The sequence below is a fragment of the Triplophysa dalaica genome, chromosome 3 (genome assembly GCF_015846415.1).
Source record: "Triplophysa dalaica isolate WHDGS20190420 chromosome 3, ASM1584641v1, whole genome shotgun sequence".
Classification (NCBI taxonomy): Eukaryota; Metazoa; Chordata; class Actinopteri; order Cypriniformes; family Nemacheilidae; genus Triplophysa; species Triplophysa dalaica.
Window position 1 is genome coordinate 6,275,001 of NC_079544.1, and position 24,665 is coordinate 6,299,665.

The 24,665-nt window shown below is 37.6% G+C and overlaps 2 protein-coding genes across 5 annotated transcripts in view; both read left to right on the top strand.

The window, feature by feature from the left end:
* ttc19 (tetratricopeptide repeat domain 19) overlaps nt 1-9,816 on the top strand; it is a 14,902-nt gene extending 5,086 nt beyond the window's left edge. Inside the window, exons 2-14 of the mRNA XM_056743378.1 lie at nt 352-785; nt 1,504-1,589; nt 2,274-2,384; nt 2,464-2,502; nt 2,614-2,670; nt 2,870-2,931; nt 3,021-3,115; nt 3,185-3,339; nt 4,447-4,609; nt 4,768-4,887; nt 8,043-8,083; nt 8,488-8,537; nt 9,626-9,816. Coding sequence (XP_056599356.1) covers nt 518-785; nt 1,504-1,589; nt 2,274-2,384; nt 2,464-2,502; nt 2,614-2,670; nt 2,870-2,931; nt 3,021-3,115; nt 3,185-3,339; nt 4,447-4,609; nt 4,768-4,887; nt 8,043-8,083; nt 8,488-8,537; nt 9,626-9,683 — 1,305 coding nt within the window. The 5' untranslated portion in view covers nt 352-517 and the 3' untranslated portion in view covers nt 9,684-9,816. The remainder of the gene's footprint in view (nt 1-351; nt 786-1,503; nt 1,590-2,273; nt 2,385-2,463; nt 2,503-2,613; nt 2,671-2,869; nt 2,932-3,020; nt 3,116-3,184; nt 3,340-4,446; nt 4,610-4,767; nt 4,888-8,042; nt 8,084-8,487; nt 8,538-9,625) is intronic.
* The window catches only part of slc4a2a (solute carrier family 4 member 2a), a 23,115-nt gene continuing 8,149 nt past the window's right edge, over nt 9,700-24,665 (top strand). The window contains exons 1-9 of one of the 4 annotated variants that reach the window (XM_056743366.1): nt 9,700-9,832; nt 15,052-15,210; nt 19,869-20,025; nt 20,837-21,090; nt 21,246-21,382; nt 21,459-21,682; nt 22,888-23,027; nt 23,223-23,279; nt 23,796-23,976. In XM_056743366.1, the coding sequence (XP_056599344.1) occupies nt 15,151-15,210; nt 19,869-20,025; nt 20,837-21,090; nt 21,246-21,382; nt 21,459-21,682; nt 22,888-23,027; nt 23,223-23,279; nt 23,796-23,976 (1,210 nt within the window). In that variant the 5' untranslated portion in view covers nt 9,700-9,832; nt 15,052-15,150. Of the gene's footprint in view, nt 9,833-12,063; nt 12,261-15,051; nt 15,211-18,588; nt 20,026-20,836; nt 21,091-21,245; nt 21,383-21,458; nt 21,683-22,887; nt 23,028-23,222; nt 23,280-23,795; nt 23,977-24,665 lie in introns of those variants that run through there. The other 3 variants (XM_056743370.1, XM_056743368.1, XM_056743369.1) reach the window with 3 other exon arrangements.

Genomic DNA, 24,665 nt, shown 5'->3' on the forward strand with positions numbered 1-24,665 from the left:
GCGACTTACAAAGAGTTTAGGAGCAATAAGCGATAGTTCATACAGGAGCCATAATACATTAGGTGCCAATACAAAGTTACTGGTTTCAACAAAAGCTAGACCACTACCTGTTGAGAGAAAGGGTTAGTGTATTTTTTTCCTCATTTGTTTGTCAAGTATTCACAGAAGAGATGGGTTTTAAGAAGTTTTTTAAATGTTGTGAGAGATGTGGTTGAACGGAAGCTTAAAAATACAGTATATACAGTTATGGAATAGAGGATTTATTTCTTTATCTTAAAAGAACAGACTTGATTTAGAGAATTTAGAAGATCTAAGTATTATTAATAAGCTTTATTAATTTAATTTATGGAGGTTCACACTCCAACACAGTAGGTGGCGATAATGCTCCTTTACGTTGGTGCCACCCGCCTTAAAACCGAAAAAAAGCAGAAGAACATCATGGCACTGCGAACAGAGGGTGGCGCTAATGCACCAAGACGCTGGATGCCAACCGCCGTAAAACAAGAAGAAGAAGAACATGGCGCTGCGATCTCACTGTCGACAGATTACCTCACAGATAGCTCGTTTGAAGCATTGTGTTAACGACTCTACGAGATATGTACCCGCTGTAAGTTTATCTCGTGCAAGAATGAAAACGCCGCATCAGTCTGACGGCTTGCAATCGAGCCGTTGTCAGAGCAGCTGGCGCAGAAGGTCATGGGATCCACCTGTTGGTGTTGCATGTATCAATGAGAAGCATCGCACGAGAACAGCCGGGTGGGGTCTTGCAGCATGGGGTACCATGGGTAAGTGCTGAATTATATACATTTATCACACGGCTCGTTGGAATGCTTGATTCTGATTGGCCAGTCGCGATTCGTTATTTTTCCAGATAACCTCTCAAAGCTAGCACGCACGGAAACCCGGATCCAGCAAATCATTTTGACATGATTTTTTGACAAATTAAATATAGATTTGTCTTTTAATAAAACCATGACATTATATTTACAAATGATTGAACCAAAGTGCGTGACATTTGAACGTCGTTTCTTCAATTAAAACCGATTATAAAATGGTCAGTTCTGGTGCTTGATTTTGATTGGTTGAGCAGAGTGAGCCGTTAAAAAATACCCCGATTTAAAACGGCTGACTGCATTACATAGCCTAAATATCACTTTATTTACTTTATTTTATGAAATCTTGCTAAGCAGATGGAATAACCGTTTAATAAATGCAATAAAAATTCATATTTAAAATTCACACCTGGCCCGGTTTTTCTCATGTGGCAAGTAGCCGTGTTATAAGCGGGATAATGTACAAGCATCGCGGTGTGATACAAGACCTGATCACACTGCCGGTGCTTATTTCTGCGATAACAACCGGCTCCCTGTACATTATCCCTTATGTAATAGTATAAGACACCAAAATCATGCATGATGTTGAAACCGTGACCTGTCATAATGGTGTTGCATATGAAATGTACATAATGTATAAGTCTCAAGCTAACTCTGAGATTTCCATCAGCGTTTTCGCTTTTTGGAAGCTCCGACGAGAGGACTGAAGAACAGAAGCTTGAAGATGAACTAATTCTGCTGTTGAAGAAAGCCAAGGTTAATGTCGTCTCACTGATCTTGCTGCACATAAATCACATCAAGGCTGTATGTTTAACCTAAACATCTAATGTTCAAATTGAGTCTTCAATTAACATTAAAATAAAGATGTACTCCTTAAATAATTGACAAAACCTCTTAATATACATGTAGGGGTGTTAAGTCCACATTAATGGGATGGAATTGATTATTAAAATGAAATTAAAGCTTAAGAATTTTGAACAATTTGTTGTAAAATGTATGAGTTTATGTGTGCTTTATAGGTGAATAATCAAATAAGCCAAATTGTGTTATTGACGATGTGGCTCCTTTAATGAGGAACTCTGCGGAAAAATGTTAATTCTGCCATAATATTCCTCCCCTCAAGTCGTTCGACAAGCCTAGGACATCCATTCCTTTTCTGAGTAATTCATGGCAGAATTTTTATTTTTTCGGCAGAGTTCCCTTTAATTTCACTAGATGCTCTTCTCAAACCATAGTGGGATATCATGGATCATGTGTTTTTCTGCCAGCTAAAGCATGTCGTCATTAAAACAAACAGCAAACCATGAGGAAAAACCCTTGGTTTATATTTCGAAGATTCTATAATGTTAGTTAGGTTCGCATTTGTACATGAAAATCTGTTAATAAAATAATACTGTTGACTTTTAATTCCTGAATGTTTTCCATCGCCCTCCCACACAGTACAGCATGATGATCGGGGAACTGGACGCAGCAGACGGTTTTTTGCACAAGGCTGTCCGACTGGCACATCAGACACACAATAATGATGCCATCATATACACATACAGCCTGGTGTGTTTTTTCATTATTCTTGTCAAATACATAATTACAGCCAAAGAACTATAAACTAAATATGTGTCTCTCTTCTCAGATGGCGAATCTTGCTTTTGTTCAAGGTCAGCTGGAAAATGTGAGCAACACATTGACTCTTTTTTTCTAACCATTGACTCACATTACTCTGTATCAGTGTGTTCATCTGGGGTGAAGGCGAGTATTTGATTGTGTGTTGTCTGTTTAACAGGCTGAGAAGCTGTTCAAAGCAGCGTTGAGTTTCATGCTGTCAGGTGGCACACCACAGGTAAAAAGTCACAATTGATTTGGACATTCATTGAAAATGCTATTAATGTATATGCACAAGAGTTACTCGTTATTTTATTAAGTTCGCTATTTGTGAACAACGAGTCATAAGGGAATGAATAAAACGTATTGCATTAGAAAGCATATTAACTTGGCACTGCTTTTAAACTCTTTAAAACATCTTTTCTCTTTTTGGAAAGGATGACAATGCAGTAATTGAAATGTCGCTGAAGCTGGCCAGCATATATGCTACTCAGAACAAGTACGTTTTCATCTTCCACTAAAAGAAGTCGAGTCGGTTGACCCTTCTAACCTCTTCTCTGTTCAGTAACTTATACTTTTCATTTCCAGGAACGAGTTGGCAGAGCATGGCTTCCAGTTCTGCACAGAGTCTTTAGAGGCCAAGATTGAGAAACACAAAGACCTTCCACTGGAAAGTCTGTCAGGTAGTTTAAAAAAACACTTTGTCAACACGTGTCTGAATTGATTCTGAATAATTGTGTCTTTCTGACTAGATGAGGAGCGTAAAGACACAAGGTTGCTGTTGGGTCTTAGTCTAGACGCAAGAGCGCGTTATTTAGCAGCTAATCACCGTTTCAAAGGGGCTTGCAGGGATTACAGGCATGCCATGCAAATTTGCCAGGAGGAGCAGGGAGAGTCACACCCACAGGTGATAGGCTTTCATTTCTGTGTTAGACTAATACATTGGTATAACGTTTGATTAACATGTTCTAAGTCAAAGGACATTTAAAGTCTTAAGGGTCAAATAAATAAAATAAATTCAGTATCACCACACGCTTAGTTTTCCTGGTAAAGCAAGGCACTAGCAATGCCAAGATTTTGAGTTTAAACTGTCACAATATCAGATTTTCACCGCACGGTTATTGTGACCAGAAGAGTTTGTCATGACGATATTATCAGGATATCTATTGGAAAATGAGCAGTCAGATTCAGCTTTCATTTTGTTTTTCATTTTTGGTATGCAGTAGCACAATCAATACTGCTGCTGAACTATTTTCAGTATTTTCATTGGTTATCTGGTGCTGTCACGGTACCAAAAATTTCAGTATTTGGTAGCAATACCAGTAAAATTCCACGGTTCTCTGTACCAAAGCAAAACACCAGTACATGCTAATTGAAACACAATTTTATTAATAAGACTCATTGTTAATATAAATGTATAAAAAGCAGTGCCAATGTGTTAATTGTTACTGAACACAGTTGATGCTGATGAACATCCTCCTCAGTCTGCTGCTGTATTAGACAAATAGAATAAACTTCAGTAAGTCAACTGACTGAACAAACATGCACATGCAATATTAAAACTTACCTCAGTTTTTTTACTGCATTAAACAAGATTTAATTCGTTAAGGTAATAATAATTGCAACAGATAGATCTTTTTTTAGTTTAAATGTGTCTTTTTAAACTTTATAGAGTTATCTATCCAAGACATATACACATTTTTAGTCAAACATATATTGGTTTCTAGCAGCTTTCGGATAGGCCTATTTAAAACCTGTCAGACAGAGCATCAGTACCCGGTTGACCCAGTACGTCGGTGCTACCAGGTCTTATGAAAATGAGATACCGCCAACTTTTTTATTTTAAGTTACCAACCTGGACCTGAAGTATCGGGACTTTTGACAACACTACTATCCCAATATCAATAATTGCGTTTATTTATGTTAATATCATATTAATCCACAAACCGAAAAATGCATACTTAAATTCACTGGGATGAAAGCATATGCATAATTCAGTTGCAATCTGTTTTAGTCCCTGGTTCTGATGAGTGACCTGGCGACCGTTTTGGACCTTCAGGGGAAGCATGATGAAGCACTGGCTCATGTTAAGAGGGCCGTTGAGCTTGCACAAGCATCCGGTCACCCTGATCAACATGTTCTTTTAGGAAATATGGCAGGAATTCTCATGCACAAAGGTTCAACTCCTCTCTTTATTTACAGTAATGTTCACCTGTCCAATTGTGTTTTAACAAACCAGGTGTTATGATTTACTATCGATGTCTGTAGGCATTGTTAATAAGCGATGCACAGATGTGTCATATTTGATTGTTTGTCTTGTTTTTTTGGTCATCAGGGGAGTTTGAGGAGGCTGGTAAACTGTACCAGGAGGCTCTGGTCCTAGCGCAAGCAGATGGAGATGCAGAGGCTGTTGAACTGCTTCAGGAGGGGCTGAAGGAGCTTGCCAACAGGAAAAGTGAGAAAATGACAGACAAACGGGAAACCAAGGAATAACCCAAACAATGCATGTCTAGAAGTATAACTTATTTCCTTTTATGTTAACATTAGGACAGATTTGTCTGTATGAAATATGGCATCCTTAACAGGAACATAAAACTCCAACCATAAAAACGTGAAATATTCATTGTTCGGCGTTTTACATGTTTTACATTTAACAGTGCACTATTGAACTGATGCCTATTTAAATCTAAACTTTCATTAAACTATTGTAGATTTACTTTTAGTTAGAATATGTGGTTCCTTTGTGAAACTGAATCGGGCAAATAGTCAGTACTGAAATCTTGAGTGCTAGAATGTCAGACATTTTAGACATCAGGGTAACTCATCATCAGTCTGTTGACTTGATATGCAATAGAAAAATGTTCTTGTGTATGTGTGTGAAAATCGTAATGATCTTATTTAAAGTCAATTTGTTGTGTAATGTGTTGTGAGAAGTGATTTTGCGATGAACAAATTTCGTTTGAATTGGTCTGTTTTCCCCAAGGAAGCAGGTGGTTGCAAATATGCTTCCTACAGCTACAGAAAACCCTGAAATATCAGGGAAATTAGGATTTGTGCCTTTGAAGGCCAGGAGGTTTCATGTAGAAGGTAATAAAATCAGTCAATAAAAAGGTATAGTAGACCCAAAAATGAAATTTCTGTCATCATTCAGCACTCAACCTTAAGTTGTTCCAGATCTTTCTAAAGTGTGTTGTTGTGCTGTACACAAAGAAAAAAGAAGAATGTTTGTAAACCCACAGTTCTGGGGCACAATTGAATATCATAGTGGAATAAAGCTACTATGGAGCTTCAGAACTTTTCGGTTACATACATTCTTCCAAATATCTTCTATGTTTTTCAACAGAACAAAAAAAAATTCCGGGTTTGCAGAAACATGAGGGTGAGTAAATGATGACAGAATTTACATTTTTGTGTGAACTATACCTTTGAGTGATAACTTTTTTTGTAGTTTTTTGCATGTTTGCACAGAATCTAAACTAAGTTTGTGTAGATGCAGCAAACTCAAAGCACTTGTGAAGATAGGGTGTAGACTTAAATGAAAAGGAGATTCGCTCAGTTACTTAATAACTGGCCTTCGATCCTTTGTATCCATTAAACCGTTAGTCAAGTTTTGGTCATTCTGTGAAGATGCTCCAGTTCTCAATAATCAAGTTAAATATTTCCTCCTTTCACTGGGCAAAGACACCCAACAGATTTTAATCAACAGCTATGTTCTGTTTTGTCTCCCTCAGCATCATTGAGGGACGTTTTGAAAAATTGCTTCTAGAAAAGCTGTGTCATCATGTTCCCAATCCATTAGACTGCATCCAGACATGATATTTTAAACCCGTAATTATTAATAGTGGGAACGGCAAGTGCCCTAATAAAGGACTAGAGCTGCGTTGGGGCGGGGTGCTGTCAGTGTGGTCTAGTCATATGACCGAGAGTATAAGACCGAGATCAACATGGCTCAAGAAGTAATTTTGAATCTCGGAGTGTGGTTTATCAGATAAGACTAGCTCATGTTGTCATACCAATCTAATATCAGTCGCTTGGGCCGTAAGGTGGGATAAACAATCTTTATATTGGCCTAGACATTGATTCTGTGAGCTGTGGTTTTCTGCACCTATGAATCCTTCTTAAGAAGGTGCAATGGGAATAAAAAATGTTGTATTATCTACCAAAATATCTAGTACCCATATAGGATCCGTAAAATACTTTCATAACGGTGAAATGTCTCTTGGATATTGTTGAAGGTTATAAATATAAAAAATGTCTGATGTATACTGTGTATGCAAATATTTATTATTCAGTGCAAATTGTTTTCTCCAGTAAAAAAAATGAAAATTGGAGAAAATTGGAACGACTCTTATTATCTTTGTGATTCAGTTTTTGTTTGTATGTTAGTTAATATGCATGATGTTTATTCATTTGCTAGATATTTTTAGTCAGTACACAGCTCTTTGAAACACTTCATCCAGATGGAGTCCCAAATGGGAAGATGTGTTTTGGAGCGTTGGATCTGGTATCAAACTTGTCTAAGCTGGTTATTTGCTGGTCGACCTGCAACCATGTTTCATAGACCAGTTCCATCACCTTGTATTGTACTAAGTGGCGTCATCTTTGCGTCAGAGTCCTGTTGGTGTTGTGTAATAATGACCAGCAGGCTTCAATTTATTCCTTGAATTGCATTTTTGAAGCCCATTACACGAAATACTGTACTCTGCGTTCTCTACACACCTTTAAATACAATACTTTGGGTGCCCAGACCCATGAAGCTCTCTTAATGAAAGTTTAAAATAATATCTTATTGAATTCTTACAACATGCTCAAAAGGTTAGTGTGTAGCTTCAGGCAAAGCTCATGTTTAAGCAGTAAAGCTTGCGGGTCATTTTTTCACTAGTCTTTCTGAATCTGTTTACGCTGAGCTATTTTCTTTTTGAGATTTAGCCTGTAATGTGAAGCAGGGTTCATTTTTATGAAAGTCATGCTGCTTTAGATGTAGGTTTCTCTCTCGCAGTAAAAAAACTTGTTCTCTGCAGTTTGCCATCAATAAATAAAATATTAATTCAATCAAACAAAATCCTATAAAGTGAGTTTTAGTTTTAGTTTAGTTTTATTGTGTTTGAACCATGACACTTTTGATAACGTGTTAGTTTTTTGTGTAACACAGTTTTCAAAATCATGTCATGTTTTTTCCTGAACATTCTCTGAACTATGCCACACTAACCTGCTGACTTTAATGCATTGTGGTGCTATCAAAGCAGAACAATAGCACTCAACTATGTCACATAATTTTTTTAGGCTCCTCGGTGTAAACTTTAATCTTGCTACTGCTGATGCTAATAATTTAGTCATACATTTTAGATGTAATTTTTTGTTAAATCCGGTATCTCAAAGCCTCCTTCAATAACAAAAGCTATTATTTAGGCTGAAACAGCCTTTAATTGTCTTAATATTTGTGAGGCAGGTTTGCATAACACTGTTCACTCTCTAATTATTAACAACATGGACAAAGAGATTATTGTTCCCACAGTACACCTGGCTGTTCTCTCTTCTGCTTTCTCTCATCAATATTCTGCATATATAATGCTTCTAAAGGTAATTATATATTATTATCTGCTTTCACAGGACCCTTGTGTTTTCACCAAAGACACCTGGATGTTCTCATGGTATTGCCATAGTGATGCAATTGAAAAAGAGGCTGTGATTCCATGCTCCGCAAACTTATGTTCAAATGATTTGTTTTCTTATTGCTAATTTGTCAAATTTATAATTGATCTTAAAATGGAAATTCTGTTATCGTTTACTCACCATCTTCTCATCTCATACCTGTTTGACTTTCATTCTTCTGCAGAACACAAAAGAAGATATTTTGTTAACCGGCACCCTTTCACTTGCAATAGTTTTGTGTCCATACAGTAGAAGTTAATGGGTACCGCCATTGTTTTGTTACCAACATTCTTCAAAATATCTTCTTTTATGTTCTGCGGAAGACTGAAAGTCATAAAGGTATGAAATGACAAGAGGGTGAGTAAGGGACAGAATTTTCATTTTTGGGTAAATTATTACTTAGAAGATCCTTCTCGAAAGGGCACCACCTCAGAGCACCGATAGTAACTTAAGGTAAGGGTCAATATAAGTCTGACATTTTTTTACTAAAGATCACAAAGGTGATGTATTTAGTTATAAGGTATCTGCTTGTGCTACAGCTACATATGCATTTTTTAGCCAGGGCAATAAGTTGCCAGTATAATGCAATGAATCATGCACACTTTTAGGGTCCAGCAATTGGTCATTCTGGACAGAATTGATTTGAATTTATACAAATTTCTAATTTTCAATTTCGCATTGTTGTAAATACAGCTTTACAGAAAACACATTTTATGAGGGACATACTTGAAGAATAAATCAAATGATCTGTAAATGTATAAATCTTTTTAATGTTTCCGTTGAAGTGATAGTTGACCCAAAAATGAACAATTCCGTCATCATTTACTCACCCGCAGTATTTCTTTCTTCTGCAGAAGACAAATCAAGATATTTTGAAGAATGTTTGTAGCCAAAAAGCGACGGTAACTATTCTCTTGCATTGCTTTTGCGTCCGTACAATAGAAGTCAATGGGTACCGCCGTTGTTTTGTTGCCAACATTCTTCAAAATATCCTCTTTTGTGCTATGCAGAAGAAAGAAATTAACACAAGTTTGAAATGACATGTATGTAGATGATGACAGAATTTGTATTTTCTGTCATAATTTACAACATAACCTGTAAACATTTAATTGTTCTGCCGAACACAAAGGAACATATTTGGTATAATGTCATGTACCAAACAGATCCCATAGTAGTGATAATAAACACTATAGGAGTCAATGAGGAATGAGATCTGTTTGGTTACAGACATTCTTCCAAATATCTTCCTTTGTGTTTAGCCAAACAATGAAATGTATGCAGTTTAGAACAATCCGAGGGTGAGTAAATGATGACAGGTTATTCATTTTTGGGTGGACTATCACATTAATATGCAAATGTACATAAAAGACACGCAAAAACACACACACAACAAGGGCTAGTGCATATTTGAACAAAACCCCTCTGAATCCCAACTCATAGGAACACATACAAACAGAGACCGAGACTGAGCGGTCGTGTTCGGGTTAATATTTGTGCTGTTCTTCTATGTGACTGCTACGTCTTTCCCTTTTTTTCCCTAGGGATTCAATGGGTCACCAATTAATCACGCACACACCATGCATCACTTCTTGTATATAAAGTTGAGTCTTGTGTGCCCCTTGCAAAAACTTGATGAGAGGCCATGTAAAGACTTCACGACAACACCTCTGCATCTGATTGACTCACTTTAGTTGACTTCCAGTGATCATCTGAACAGACCTGGAGAAATCTTTCGTGCTCATCGACAGGTGAGTTGTGTCTACTTCTTTGTGGCGAGATGCGGATCAATGAAATTGTTTAAATAAACCTTGTGGTGTAGTTTCATATAAAATTGTATATAAACCCTGTCATTATAAGTATGTAGTGGCAAAAGCTAAACCTTTAGATCACTTTGAACTGTTCTATTCATTAACTTTGGTCATAGTCAATATTTGACTGTGAGATTGACTGTGAAGCCCATTTATCACTGAGAGATCAACATTTAGAATACTTGCATCCATCTGTAGATCTGAAGCAAACAGGTGAAGAGGTCTGTACGTTTGAGCTCTGATATTCACGCCATATCATTATGTTCTGTATGTGATTTATAATGCAATGGTCTCGTGCGTCGCTTGCTGTTTAGACCGGTTGTCATTCAAGGCACCGCTTCATTGTGCATGTCGACATTTCTCTAAGCTTACCGTGCTGAATTTGACATTGAAGTTGACTGAATTGCGTCAGACCGGTCAGATTTTTCGGTGATGAATTTCGCGGTTTATGTCACTGACACGCGCGTCGAAGCGCACGCTTTGATGTGAGACGTCAAGACTTGTGGGAATAAAGCAGCTGCGCGCGTGTTTGCCGATGCTTTTCACGGTAAATACTCGCGCTGGGCAAGATTTAGCCTCCAGTCCGCCCCTACGACTGTCTGGGGTCTCTTGTGCATCGGGTTTTCGTTTCGTGTACGTAAATCACTGTTGTTTTATTGAGGTCTCTGTAAGCATTGGTGAAAGTGAGGCGAGCACGCCACTGAGATACGGAGACTGAATCCCAGTTTCCGCCAAAATAGGTACCATTCACAGAAAACACTCAAAATGATACTTTTTGCGAATAGATGTGTCATTTTATTTATTTGTTTCATTTAGGCTATTTGTTGATTTATTCCATAGCCTTGGGCTACCTCCTCTTTAACTGCATTTGGGCAAATTATGGATTAACCAGCATGTAGTCTCATGTTATTGTTTTTTATTTAACTTCATTAGTAAGTGTCATACTGTAAGTCTAGGGACTCATGTATAGATCCACTGAGAATAGGCTAACAGCCTAACACATGAAATGACTGTTTATTGTAAACATGGTTCTATTAACATCACAAAATAGTCTGTTATTTATTAGGTAGGCTCTTTATTAGGTTGTTTGACTATGGATGCACGGTGCGTTTCCAGATCAATGATTTCAGGCTATATGACTTTGCAGTTTATTCAGTTGGAACATGCTGAATCACAGTTTGCCATTCTGGATAAGTGCTGGGAAATTGTCAGGCGTGTTTGTCTCGGACGTCTCCGTTTATAAATGAAACCTTAACAACAAATATTTGTCGCTGTAAAAATAACTCTTCCCAACACCCGCACCCCTCACCCTGACGGTTCCCTTCACAGCTGCTTGTTCTGAAAAATGTTTTGCCAGGGTTATGTTTGTACTCAAAGCAATAATTATCTAAATAGTCATAGTCATTTTTTAGCCCACCAGTGGCTTGTGCTGGTAAATGTTCATTTACAGTTCCAGTTTAATCTTTAATAGGATACCAGGTTGTTTTTAAAACCTTTCTTAATAATACATTTGCGGCTTATGGTAGACTTTATTAAATAAAACTGATGACTGTATTACGTGATCAGAACAATGCATCTGTAAATTGACATCATCGCTGGGACAACACGTATGATCTGTTATATCATAATTTACAGCACACTATGTCTCTCTACTGCATATGACATCATTTTTCAACTACGACCAAGATACAAATCAAATTTCTTAGAATAACAACTTGTCAGTTTAACAAATTTTATCTTTATATCATCAAGACACTAAGAACGTCCAGTGGACGCCTGAGGTCATACGGTGGATAAAGCGTATCTCTACTGATACAGTACACATGCATGTTTGCTTACTCTAAATTGTTGTTTTGTCTAGTAAAGATACCGAGACGCTCTCATTTTCACGGAGTAATATATCTATTGTTTCATATTTTTAACCTTCGAAAAAAGTGTCAATCTTTTGTCGATGCATATGCAATTGACAGCTGTTGCTTTTTGGCACATTATGCAGTTTCTTAAAATAAAATTTAAAAAATTTGGAGGCGGTTATAGAAGGGCCGTATTGTCGAGTCATGTCCCCTTGGTCACATGTTTGTCAGAGGGCTAAAGGAGGAAACTTAATCGAGGGGGGAGGGACGCCTATCAGTGGGTGCCTCAAGGTTGGAAGTGAACAGTGTGTGTGAGAGAGAGAGAGAGAGAGAGAGAGAGAGAAAGGTTGGATTAAAAAGGGTGCCAGAACTCCAATCACTGCCGTTTTTTTACCTCCTGTTCCTCCTCCTCTGTCTCTCTCTGTCTTTTGGTGGCCATCGGTCTTCAGTGGGTCTCTGCCATTGCACTACAATGACTGCTGTAGCTGTAGTGTCCGTGCTGTAAGCATTCTGAGGTAAGTCTCTCTCTCTGTGTCTCATGATAATAGCAGCGTTGTGTCTTTGGTTTGATGCCACCGGGTTTTGATAGTATGGGTGTATTTATATGGACATTGTTTTTGGTGAAAGAGGATAAATAATAGAAACTGCAAGAATTTGCTATTTTGTGAAAACGTAAATGCAGCCCTTCCCGTCTCCGCAAAATGTTTCCTGTTTCAGTTTTTCACAAACTGTGAGGGGAGAACAATACTTTGCTTAGAAATATGCTTGAATGAGTTGTGATGTGATGGTTATTTGCCTGCTGTTGTGGAGCTCACTGAGCTGTGAGTGTCTGGAATGTGACCGTCTCTTCAGTTCGTCATTCAGTCTATCCAGTTCAGTGATGATGAGAGGTCTAGAGTTACACATGCTATCAAAGCAACAATGAGTTCAGCGCAGAATAAGATTATCTGATCACTCAGGGATGTTTTCTGAAATCTGAATGTTCTAGTTGTTTTTCTTTTTTACTTGAACAAATTATATTAATAGTTTGCCTATTTGAAACAAAGTGAAAGCATTAGTGTTTGTGGAGTGTCATATTTACATGGGTCTTGAAAATACTTTTGTACTTGCAAATGTCAGCCGTATGATGAAATGTACAAAATACCCATGTAAGGTCTCTGTTAAAGGTTTTAAAGCATTTTTGAATGACATCTTCCATAGTCATCGGCTTTTAGAAATGTCACATGTGTAATGTCAGGTCCGTAACATTATTTCTTACTCATATATGGGCTCAGAAAAGTTAAAATAGCAAATATTTAAGCTGAAGAGCTTTCCCATCTCCATTTGCTTACAGAGTCTCTTGTTGTTCTCACATCTATAATGCATGTACACTTTTTTCATCTTAAATAGAAAGCACATGTATAGAGTGATATTGTTCAGATATCTGGATTCTGTCAACAGGGGGTTCCTATTGATCGATGGTAAAAAGTGAAAAGCTGCCTTATTTTTTATTTAAAGCAAATTGACAGGTCGCTTCAATAAAAATGATATTAAACAGACAATAAAAAATCTAGTCAAACGAAATGCTACTTTATGACAAATATGAAGTGTAACAAAATTTAAAATCAAATAACTTGATAATTTGATTTAACTCGAAAATTTCAGGACGCTTTTGAACATTAGGTATTCAAGTTTTGACTGCAGATGTCACATCCATAAAGCCGGAGTTGCTCCCTTAGTGTCACATTGTCTCTCAAAAGCCTCAAAGATTTTACCAAATTTTCTTTCATGTTTAAATTGCGACCACAGAACTGTGCGTTTATATGTTTAATTTAATTAATAAACAATTCTTATTTTAAAACTAGATCTAGCCTAAGTATACAAACCGTACTTAGTATAAAAAGTATTAATATGTATTCAGGCAGTGTACAAGTTTGTGAATATGCCCCAGACCGGCAGTTCATAGTCTCTGGGGAGCATCTGTCCTTAGTCACCTTTACTGCCCAAACTCAAATCACAAGCATAGAAGAAGCACGTGGCTCTTTTAAGCACACCAAGTGAAGTGGAATCATAATGGTACACGTCAACACAATACTCATGCTCACTGAATTGTAAATAAAGCACTTTGCCTTTACATTGACGTTTATTCTGATGTAAAACACAACCTTTGAATACACTGTTTGCCCTAATAATGATGGAAACCGTGCACCTGAACTCAAGCTATTATAACTACTCAGCCTTGAAAATAGTGTTCTCTGTTTAAGCAAGTACATGCTTCACCAGCGTCACACATAACTTAACCTTTGAATGAAGGGTGCTACACAGGAAACACAGAGTCAGAGGAAGTTGATAAGTCGAGAGAGCAGGAACATTTGGCAACAGACTGGCAAGATTTTTAGCATAAAATGGCATTGACAGGTACAAATTATTCACTGGCCTAAATGTTCTGATAAATGTAATCTCTGTATTCTTATGTACTCTTTGTAAATGTGCTATAATCGGCATAGAAAATACTGTGACATTTCAATAACCCTGATATGACTCTATAGGAAGGATGTTTATAAAAGATGTTTTCTCTGATGTTAGTGTTTTTCCATTGAGAAGTGAATCTTTCCATCTGTTCTATCAGTTGATATCAGACGCTGTAACTGTGATATTGTGTATTACTGTCGCTTTGACCTTGTTATCGATGCTCGGACAGATTCGCAGAAAGTGTCGCTGTAAACTGTCCGAACATCTTTCCAATGGACCATTCAAACAACAAGCCAAAGATAAAGCAGCGAAAAACCTTTTCCAGTCTCATTTGAACTGTGTCCTTGTTTCAGATGAATGAGTAATAACTTTACAGAAGATGTCATTCATTCTTTTCCCTCGAGAATTTATTTTTAGGCATCGGATTTTGAGTGTGTTTATACAGTTGTTTATCAATTGTTTATCCGAGCACGAACGGCTTTTTGGTCGTTCACGCACTTAAGTATGTGTAATAAAAAGTACTCCAATCTGGTGGAGCTTTGAAAGAAAGGGGTATTCACCTCTATTCACAGAATGTATCTTTTGTGTTTGTTACTCTGTAAGGATGTTTACTGAGGAGCTTGAAAGGGCATTAATGAACAGGCTTTAACAGCCATTAAAGCCAAGCCATCTCTTTAAAGGCAAGAGCCGTCTTAAGTACAACATTTGAATGGAAACTTCAAAAACAGAGACACAATGAGGATGCAAAGTCATGTCTATTGCAGTTCTGAATGGATTGAATTAAATTGTGTAAACTGATCGGTGGTGAACTTTTAATTCTGAGATCCTCTTTATCAATGTGTCACATTACCACAGGTTATGCTGCCCGAAAGTTCCCAGTTGAGTCTGAGTGAAAGAGAAAAGGGCTAAAGCCAACGCACTTTACACAACTACCCACATCACTTACCATACATAATGAGTGACCCTCAGGACGCCGGTGATGTCACTTCTGCGTCATGCTTGACTAGACATTTGGTAAGTAATCTTTAACTTGTTCCCTGAATGTTCAGTTTTTCGTTTCTTAGGCTATAAAGATTATTTAGCTGGATGATGTATGCCTGTACAAAAGAGGCAAGCTTCATCTGTATAAATCCATGGTTAACGGGATATTTAATTCAATTCATTTCAATTAAATTTTATTTATATAGCACTTTCCACAATGTGCATTGTGCCAAAGCAGCTTCACAGGAGAAAATAAGAAAAACAGAAAAGGTGAAACACGACACAGTGCATGGTGTTTATTGAACAAGCAAGATCATTCTAGTAAATAATATCTAAGAAAAGCAGTCCAGAGAGCAAGCCAACACTGGCCTGTGGCAAGGAACCCAAACTCCAACGATAAATAAATGGAGAAAAAAAACTTTGGAGAAACCAGTCTCAGCCGGGAGGGTCAGATCTCCTCTGACGTGTCACAGCTGCACTCAGTGACTTTGATTAAAAGTTATTGAGTAAATGTTCATGAACAATAGGGAGACCTTATTTACACTCGAAATGAAAATGTATTTGTTTACTCATCCTCTTGTGATTCCGAACCTGTATGACTTTCTTTCTTCTGCAGAACACAAAAGAAGATATTTTGAAGAATGTTTTAACCAAACAACATTGACCCCTCCCCCATTGACTTCTATTATATGGACACAAAACCACGGAGACATCAAAATATCTCTTTTGTGTTCCACAGTAGAAAGAGTCATATACAGATTCTGAAAAGAATGGGTGAACATTCCCTTTAAGTTGGGGTCCTTTAATGTAGGATAAAATGCATACTTTGCACCAATGCATAGGTTGCATTGGACAACAAACATTTATGCATTTTGCCAAATGCATAAATTTAAACAGGTCTCATCCGTCAACAACGATTAGCTCATACTTCAATCTCTTTTCTACTCTTTCTATTCTTTAAATTATAAAACACCTTAGCTTTGTGTACTGTTGTAGACTATATGAGACCAATTTTACTGCGGTCATGCTTTTTGTTGTCCTTATGTTGTTCCAATTACTTACATTGTTTACATCATTTGTAAGTCGCTTTGGATAAAAGTGTCAGCTAAAATCAAATGTATTGTAGGTCAAGTAAAAAACCTAAGAGCACAGTCAAGTGGTCTTCGGGTGACCTATTCCCTTTGTTCTCTTTGGACCACTGCCTGACTCTCATTTCCGATATGTGGGAGGAGTTCTAGCTCACTGAATATAATCCTTCTCTTGACCACAAGAGTTCAAGCGTTTTTAAAGGGAACTGAGGGGGATCTCTGAATTTGTGTCTCGGGTTGTGTTGTTCTTGGCATAGCCAAGTGTTATCTAAGGTGAGGCCACTGGTTTGGTTTATTCTCAGCTGTCATTGATGTTGTTAACTTTGTTATTTTATGAAGTGGTCTAAACGCTCAGTCTAGATTAGAAGATGGATATACCAGGATATACTTCTGATTACCCAGAATAAGGGTTAAAACAGTTTGAATCACCATGGAGACAGAGCTGTCTGATATGCTATACCCAGAAATCAATTTACCTCTGAGGAAAATGTTGTGGCATTATGCAGCTGTGATGAAGTCGCACTGTGTAAATGGTGTCTTGGGTTTTAAATACGTCCCCTAGCATTTCAATTCAATGTCACCTGGATGCTTCTCTTCAAACAGACACATCTACATCAAATTACTTTTGCTGTGGACGACATTATGCAGATACTGATTTATGAACCAGTCTTTGCCCGCAAACAACTTCAATAGTTCTATGAAATGTGCATGATGTGTGGCCATTGCTTAAAGCAGTCCAGTGATTTTCACAGCGATTTAGTTTCAAAGGAACTGACCCTGGATTTTCCCTATTGAGTTGGTCTTACTTAATTGAGTGGATCCTGACAAACCATATTACCCAAATATACATCATCTGAAGGTAGAATAGATCATAATGTTTATTTCCATTTTAGCCAGTTGTGGGGCAAGATCCTGCTGTTCCCACCAATATTTGGTGCAAGATTTGTCTTGCACGATAAGAAGATAAACCAGCTACAGTGCAAAAAAATCCATTAAAAACTGAGATTTTCTGGCAGCTAGGGCTCAGACAAATACAGTAAACAAAATCAAAGAAAATGAAAGGTTTTTTTTGTTAAATTGTAGGGTTTTTTTCACTGTAAAATTCTATGTTGTCTTGTAAATTTGCAGTCTTTTTCTGTAATTTGACGGTTGCCATATTTAAAATGTATGTGAAAAATCTGTAAAAACAGTAAAATTTGGTAAGATTAGATGTTTCATATGAAATCTTTAAAAAAATTACAGTTAAATTCTGTAATGTAAATAATGTTTTTTGCAGTCTATTTGTGTATTAACAGAAGCTCTTAGAATTTTGCAGTGTGAATATAAATTATTTATTATTTATTTATTCATTTGGCAGATACTTTTATAAAATGACTCAAAATATCTCTATTTATGTAATACCTTGGATTCGAACCCACAACCTTTGGGCTGCTAACAGAATGCTTAATGTGAATTGTTGTTACAGAATGTGTCTCCATAAAAATCTTCTGAACTGCTATTAAATGCAATTAAACTCTAAAATCTGTATAAGCATAAATAGTCAGTGAAGTGTACACATTATAGCTTTGAAGAAAACACATGAGTTGATTTAGATAAAGAAGAAACGGTTCAGTTAAAGCTTTCATAGCTAAACATGTAAACAAAATCCCCTAAACTATATTTAGGGAATATTTACGTTTAATGTCCCACATAAAGTGAAAATTGTCACAGTAAGTTGATCTTTATTAATTTGAAGTGTGTGGAACGGAACGTCCTGAAATGACACTGCTTAATTTCATGGTGGTTTGTTGAAGATTATGCAAAAGATCTTGTTTTTGTCTGACAAGATAAAAGTGGCTGAACAAAAGTCACAGCAGATTATTCAGCAAAGCAATTTTGTGTCCAGTGAAATGATCAGGTCATTCTGCAGGATCTCCTTTGCTTTGTCCCATGCATTGTTCTCGATATTAAAACGCTGCTCAGATCTCACAGAAGCAGTGAGACATTTGTGGGAAAATGCAAGTCAATATGAGCCCACTGTTTGGATGAAGGGAGGAAGGTGGATGGACGAGAGAAGCATCACGTTTCATCAGACACAGTCAAGACAATTCAGTATTCAGAAATACAATACTTCATTGAATCATATTAGATACATTTCAATCAGGCCATCGCCATGTTTCGTCATAGACAAGCTCGAAGGAAATAAATTGTGCACCTAGTCATTTTGTTATGATATTCCAGTCGTTTTACCCTTAAAGGGGTAGTTCACCAAAAATGAAAATTCTTTCATTATTTACTGATCTTTGTGTCATAACAAACCTACATCACTTGCTTTCTTTTGCAGAAAATGAAAGAAGACATTGACTTCCACTGTATGGACGCAAAACCACAGAGACATTTCTCAAAATATCTTCTTTTGTGTTCCACAGAAGAAAGAGTCATACACAGGTTTTTAACGACATGAGAGTGAATAAAAGATGACAAAATTGTTATTTTTAGGTGAACTATCCCTATAAATTAAGACCTAGTGGTATGGATGCAGAATGGTTTATAAGAATACAATGTAAGACAACAGTATGTTGACAAGTTTCAGATTAGATCCTTTTATGAGCCATCTGCTTTTTGCTCTTGATGGAGAATCGCATCCTCTCCTTCATCTTCTCTGAGGTCTACCTAATGTGTGGTTGTCATGGTTACGGCTGCAGCTACCTTTGGGTGTGTTGTCTGCACAGTGACGCCTTATTACTGCCTTCATTCAAAATCAAGTGATGTTTATCTCACTGATGCCTAACGAAACAAAACAGAGTATAGTCATGATCGACCTATCTCTTGTGAGCGTCTGTAGGTGTGCTGACTCACTCTCTGCATAGGTGGGACGAGCTACAGGATGCGTAGCCTACGCGTGCCAAAAACTTGTCTTTGTATGCAAGTTTAACCACAGAGGGCCTGTGTGTTTATCCTCAGGATATCATACCACAGACCGCAGGAGAGAAAACAAAAAGAGAGCAAAAGAAAGCTCACACTTAAACATATTGTTTTTATACATTTAATACGTATCCAGTCAAATGCAGGTGCTCAGCTGGAGCAGGACCCCATGGAAGTATGCAGTTTAAAAACTGCTTTCTTTGCTCAAGAGATCAAGGTTCTGCATTCAATTTAAGCTAATGTAGAGCAGACAGACACATTCCATTTCATATATTTAGAGCCCTTAGGAGATTGTAAAACATATACTGTAATAAAAAGCAATACATTTGTGTTTTATATGATGCTTGTAAAAAAAATTTAATCCGAATGCTTGGCTATAGAGAAAAATGCTTTTGTTTTATTCCCAGATGCATAAATAGAGATGGTGTAGTTCTGGCATCTACCAGCAGGGGCAAGCTGTACTGTGCAAACAAGTCAAATCCCTTGTTTTCCACCAGCCCTACTTTTAACTAGGCTTAAATATAGTTAACTTTATGACTTTTATTTATTTACGTAGCTTAGGTCTCGAGATTTCATTTGTAAAATGGAATTTTACAATGTTTCATGATCAACCAATGAGAATGCATGTCTGCTATGTATACTTGTTCCATGTTTCTGCATTAGAAAAATGAAGATTTTTTGTGAAAAAAAATTGTGCAGCCTATCGGAGTGCAATCTCCTCCTCCGCCATGTCATGATGATGATGAAGGGGACTTGAACAGGACTCTGGGAGTACAGCGCTTTCAGCAGATCCTCAGCCCTGCCCAGCGTATGCCCGAAGAACAACACCGCACCTTTAATGAGGAGGACTTTGAGTGTGAGAACTACACCCCTGTCGTGTCGTCTTTTTGGCATTAAACGTGGTCAATAATGCTCTGTTAGTTTCTATACACTGAGACAAAATATTTAATAATATTTTTTTCTCATATGTAATCTTTAAATAATGCTGGATTATTTTCAATCCAGTATGGGTTTCAAAAAGAGATGAACCCAACTGTTGAGTTGTAAACTAACTCATGCTGGGTTGTTCCAACCCAATGGTTGGGTTTGACCCTTTTGAACCAGCACTGAGTTGAAAATACTGTAACCCCACATTTTTTAGAGTGTAGATAAAATTATTTAAAAAAGATTTTGGTTAAATATTAAAATTGTCACCATTTTATTTGACAAAACTGAAATTTAGAAGCCACAGTCCTCCATACGGCTAAAGCCAATGTCAAGCTCAAAAATGTATAATAAAGAAATAAAAATGAAAATTCTGGCTTCATTTAGGCTACTCACCCTCAAGTTGTTTCAAATATGTATACATTTCTTTGTTCCGATGAACACAGAGGTAGATACTTGAGTTCATTAGAAAAAGAAAAGTATACAGATTTGGAACAATTTAGGGTAACAGTAAACGATGACAGAATGTTTAATTTTGGGTGAACTGTCCCTTTAAGTCAACAACTCTTCATGATGTTGATGAAATCATATGGGCAATGCTCCTCTACCAACACATGCCCACTGATGAGAGCGAGGCCAAGACACTCGCTACCGTTGACCTTGATGGCATCAACAGTGAGTATGTGGTTGTTTGGACAGTTATCGAGGCTCTTCTAAGTCTTTCATGTACGTGCCATTCACAGACCACCGTCATACCTCTCTACACATTCATCACCCTCTGTCCAAACACCTCCCCAGCGAGAGCCGGAGGAAAAAGCCTGGGAGGAAGCGGAGCACCGGACGGATGAGGAGCTTGTCCACCGGTGCGGCTCCCCCTATAGACGAGGATGATGAAGACGAAGGGGCAGATGAAGATTCCTGTAGCCAGCAGGAGAAAGAGGGCACTTCCACCACCACACCCACCCCGGAGACAGACACAGAGATGAACAATGAACAGGTAGACATGGTTCGCGTACACGGCAAATCTGTCTTCTTTATCAGCTTTGTGTTTTGTTTTCGCAGAATAGTACCTTAAAATCCACAAAATCTCATTTTTAAGTCCAACAAAAGTCTCCAAGTATGCTTCAAACACACTCTGTATATGACCCTCAGTGTTTTGAATCCATTGATGACCCCGACTCGAGCGTAAAGGAGAACAGGAAAGTCACACCGCATCGAAAGCTGCCAATCCTACCAAATTCAGCACTTCACACGAGTATCAACATCCCAAGTGATGCTGCACCATCCCAGTATGTGCTCTCACACAGGAAAGAGTTTATAAAACGTGTATTTTTTTCTAAACTAAGTTCACTTGCATCTTTACAGGGGCAGAACTTCAGTACGTACTCTTCCCACTGGCAGGCGTGTGTCTGCTCCGTGTTTGTTTCCGATGAGTTCACCGGATGGAAGCTCCAAACATGGCCGTAGCTATGACCTGCATGAGCGCCGCCGCACGGGCAACATGACGGGCAATGCGCTCTACCAACACATGCCCACTGACGAGAGCGAGGCCAAGACACTCACTACCGTTGACCTTGATGGCATCAAGAGTGAGTATGTGTGTGTGTTTTGTGTAAGACATCATGTGAGTCTACACCGGTATATCATCTGAAATTCAATTTGGTATGAAACACTCTATGTATGAAATGCATACAGTGTATTTTATGGTGTATAGTACAGTTTTCCATGCCTGTTCCAACAGTATCATAGCACTGCACATTTTGGATAAAATGTCGTTTAGCATAATTTCAGTTTTATAATAATTTGGAGTTGCAAGTATTGTATTTGTTAAAAATCTATATTTTAGCATAGAGCAACAACATAAACAAATGTAACTGCGCACGCATTTGTGGCCCAAAATGAACTTCCTGCACATAACCGCAAATAAATCCCTTTAGATTATTTCTGATAACAAGCAAAAGAAAAAACAAGTAAATGACATTAGTTAGGAATTTAAAAGTCTAGTCAGTTATTCTGTTAAGTGACCAGCAGAAGAAGCGTTTCTTGGCTAAACTTAAATGCGACAAAGTTACACAATATAAATAGTTACATTATTTGCCACTAGCCAGACCAGCAAACAACCTGGAAGTTAACTTCAGGCCAGACTTGTGTGTCCGATGAAACCATCTATAATAGTAAAGTGATTCCTAACCCTGATCCAGGAGTACCCAGCTCTGAATCATTTTTTGGTGTAGTGTAGTAGTGAATTTGAAGGATTTTTGTTGTTTGATTACAATGTTTTTCTGACATTTGTTTTGTGTTCATGTTATAAATGACTTTTTATTTTCACCTTTGTGCTCTCATTCTTGTGAGCATGAATCATGTTTTCAGTCTGTACATCTAAACATCTATGGCTGTGATTCAGGAATGTGGACATTCTGTAAGGGTGCACAACTGCCCACAACAACTGTGTCTTTGACTTTTCTTTTGTGTGTGTGTGTGTGTGTGAGTGCGTCTGAGAGAGGGAGACAGAGAGAGCTGTAAACACAGATAATCACTGAACAATAGATCACTTGAGACCGACATGAAAATGAACAATGTTTTTGTGACCCATCAGTTGATTTTAGTGGCTCTGTTACTCTGTTTGGATGCTGAGTATTATCAACTTTAGCAAATAGTTTAATTTCTGTTTTAACAACAAAACCTAAGTTAGTACAGAGTTACTGCAACTAAAGACTTTGACATCACAACGTGTGTCACAGTGAGTACAGTATTGTTGTTCCAATGTCAACATTTTTTCCTCACTTTCTTACAGGTCACAGGTTTGAAGATGTTCCCGGTGTGCGGCGGCACCTGGTTACGAAGAGTGCTAAAGGTCAGGTGGTTCACATCGGCAAGGACCACAAAGAGCTCAGCAGTCGCGTCAGGACTAAACTGGATCGAACCCCTCATGAGGTGAGACCTGCAGCTGATCTCCAGACCTTTGTGTCTATAAATGCATATTATGCCGATAATATCACCATTCGCTGTTCCATGATTCCTCGTGCTAGAGAGGGGAAAAAAACAGTTTTGTGGAAGTTTAGATTGCATGGTATGAATAAAGGAGAGATCTCGTACCGTTGGCTCACTGAGACTACTGTTCTTTATTAGAGGAGATCATGGCCCTATTACGTGGACCACAGAGTTCGTCGTGCCCGACAGGTGAAGGTAGAGTTGCATGGAGGTGCTCCGGTTTGTTAAAAAAAGCAGAAGCACGTGTGTGGTTTTAACTTATCGCTTGGTTAGCCAATGTCCCATTTGCAGATGGGTCAAGACGCAGGTTTTTTGGAAGGGAATGAAATAGTCACAATATCAGAATGGTGTGGAAGTGAGGTCACGCTTACAACGGCATTATATATTTTGACACATTGACATTTCAGCATGATCACATCTAAATAGGTTTTTGTGTGTCTAACATTTAAAACATACAGATATTTTTAGATGGTTTGGCTGCAGATACACTAAAAACTCTATAGTTTAAGATTTAATTCTAATGCACGACCAGCACGTTTGTTTTAATAAAGTTCAGTTACTGTAGGTCTAAAGGTTTTGTTATCTTATTTTTTTAAACACGTTTTGTACTGTAAACTCAACTTACCACTGAACTCTTAAATGCCTTTTATGACGTTTTTCCATCAAACCTGTTCTTTGGAAGAATTGACACGTGTGTGTGTGTTCTGACAGGTGTTTGTAGAGCTGAATGAGCTTCTGATGGATAAGAACCAGGAGATGCAGTGGAGGGAAACGGCTCGTTGGATAAAGTTTGAGGAGGACGTTGAGGAGGAGACGGACCGCTGGGGGAAACCTCACGTTGCTTCACTCTCATTCCGCAGTCTCCTGGAGCTCCGAAGGACCATTTCACATGGTGAGAGATGAGATAAAAGACCGTCTGTTGGAAAGAAAAAATAAGAATGGGGAAGATCAGCAAAGTCACAATGAAATTTTTAATATAGAGCTCAGTGCTTCTGTAAGTTTTGCCTATCTGTCGCCATCTCTGAATCAGAAACTTTGAAACAGAATATATCTAAGACTATGACTATAGACGTTTTCCGAGAAATCTGACCCGACAGCTCAAATTATAAATAATTATTTCGAACATTTCTTTTTTAATGTACTTGCTATCTTATTTTGACCAAAATGAGTGCAGATACTTGAAGTGGAATTAAAGTGATAGTTTAGCCAAAAATGAAAATTCTGTAATGAATAACTCATGAATTACAATCAGTTCTTGGACCCCATTGACTACCATAGTAGGAAAAAATGTATGGTTTTCAAAAGTGCCCCCGAACTGTTTGCTTTCCTACTTCCTACTTTCCTTCTTTTGTGTTCAACAGTACAAAGAAATTAAAAAGGAATGTTTCCTGCTTTGGTAGTCAATTGGATCCAAGAGCTTCTTTTGTTACAAGCATTCTTCCAAATATCTTTCTCTGTGAAAAAAGAGTAAATGAAGACAGAAGTTTATCTTTAGGTAAACTATCCCTTTTAAGTTTTTATAGTTTAAATATTAAAACTAGTTACAATTAATGAAATTGAGTAAAATAAAATAAAATATTG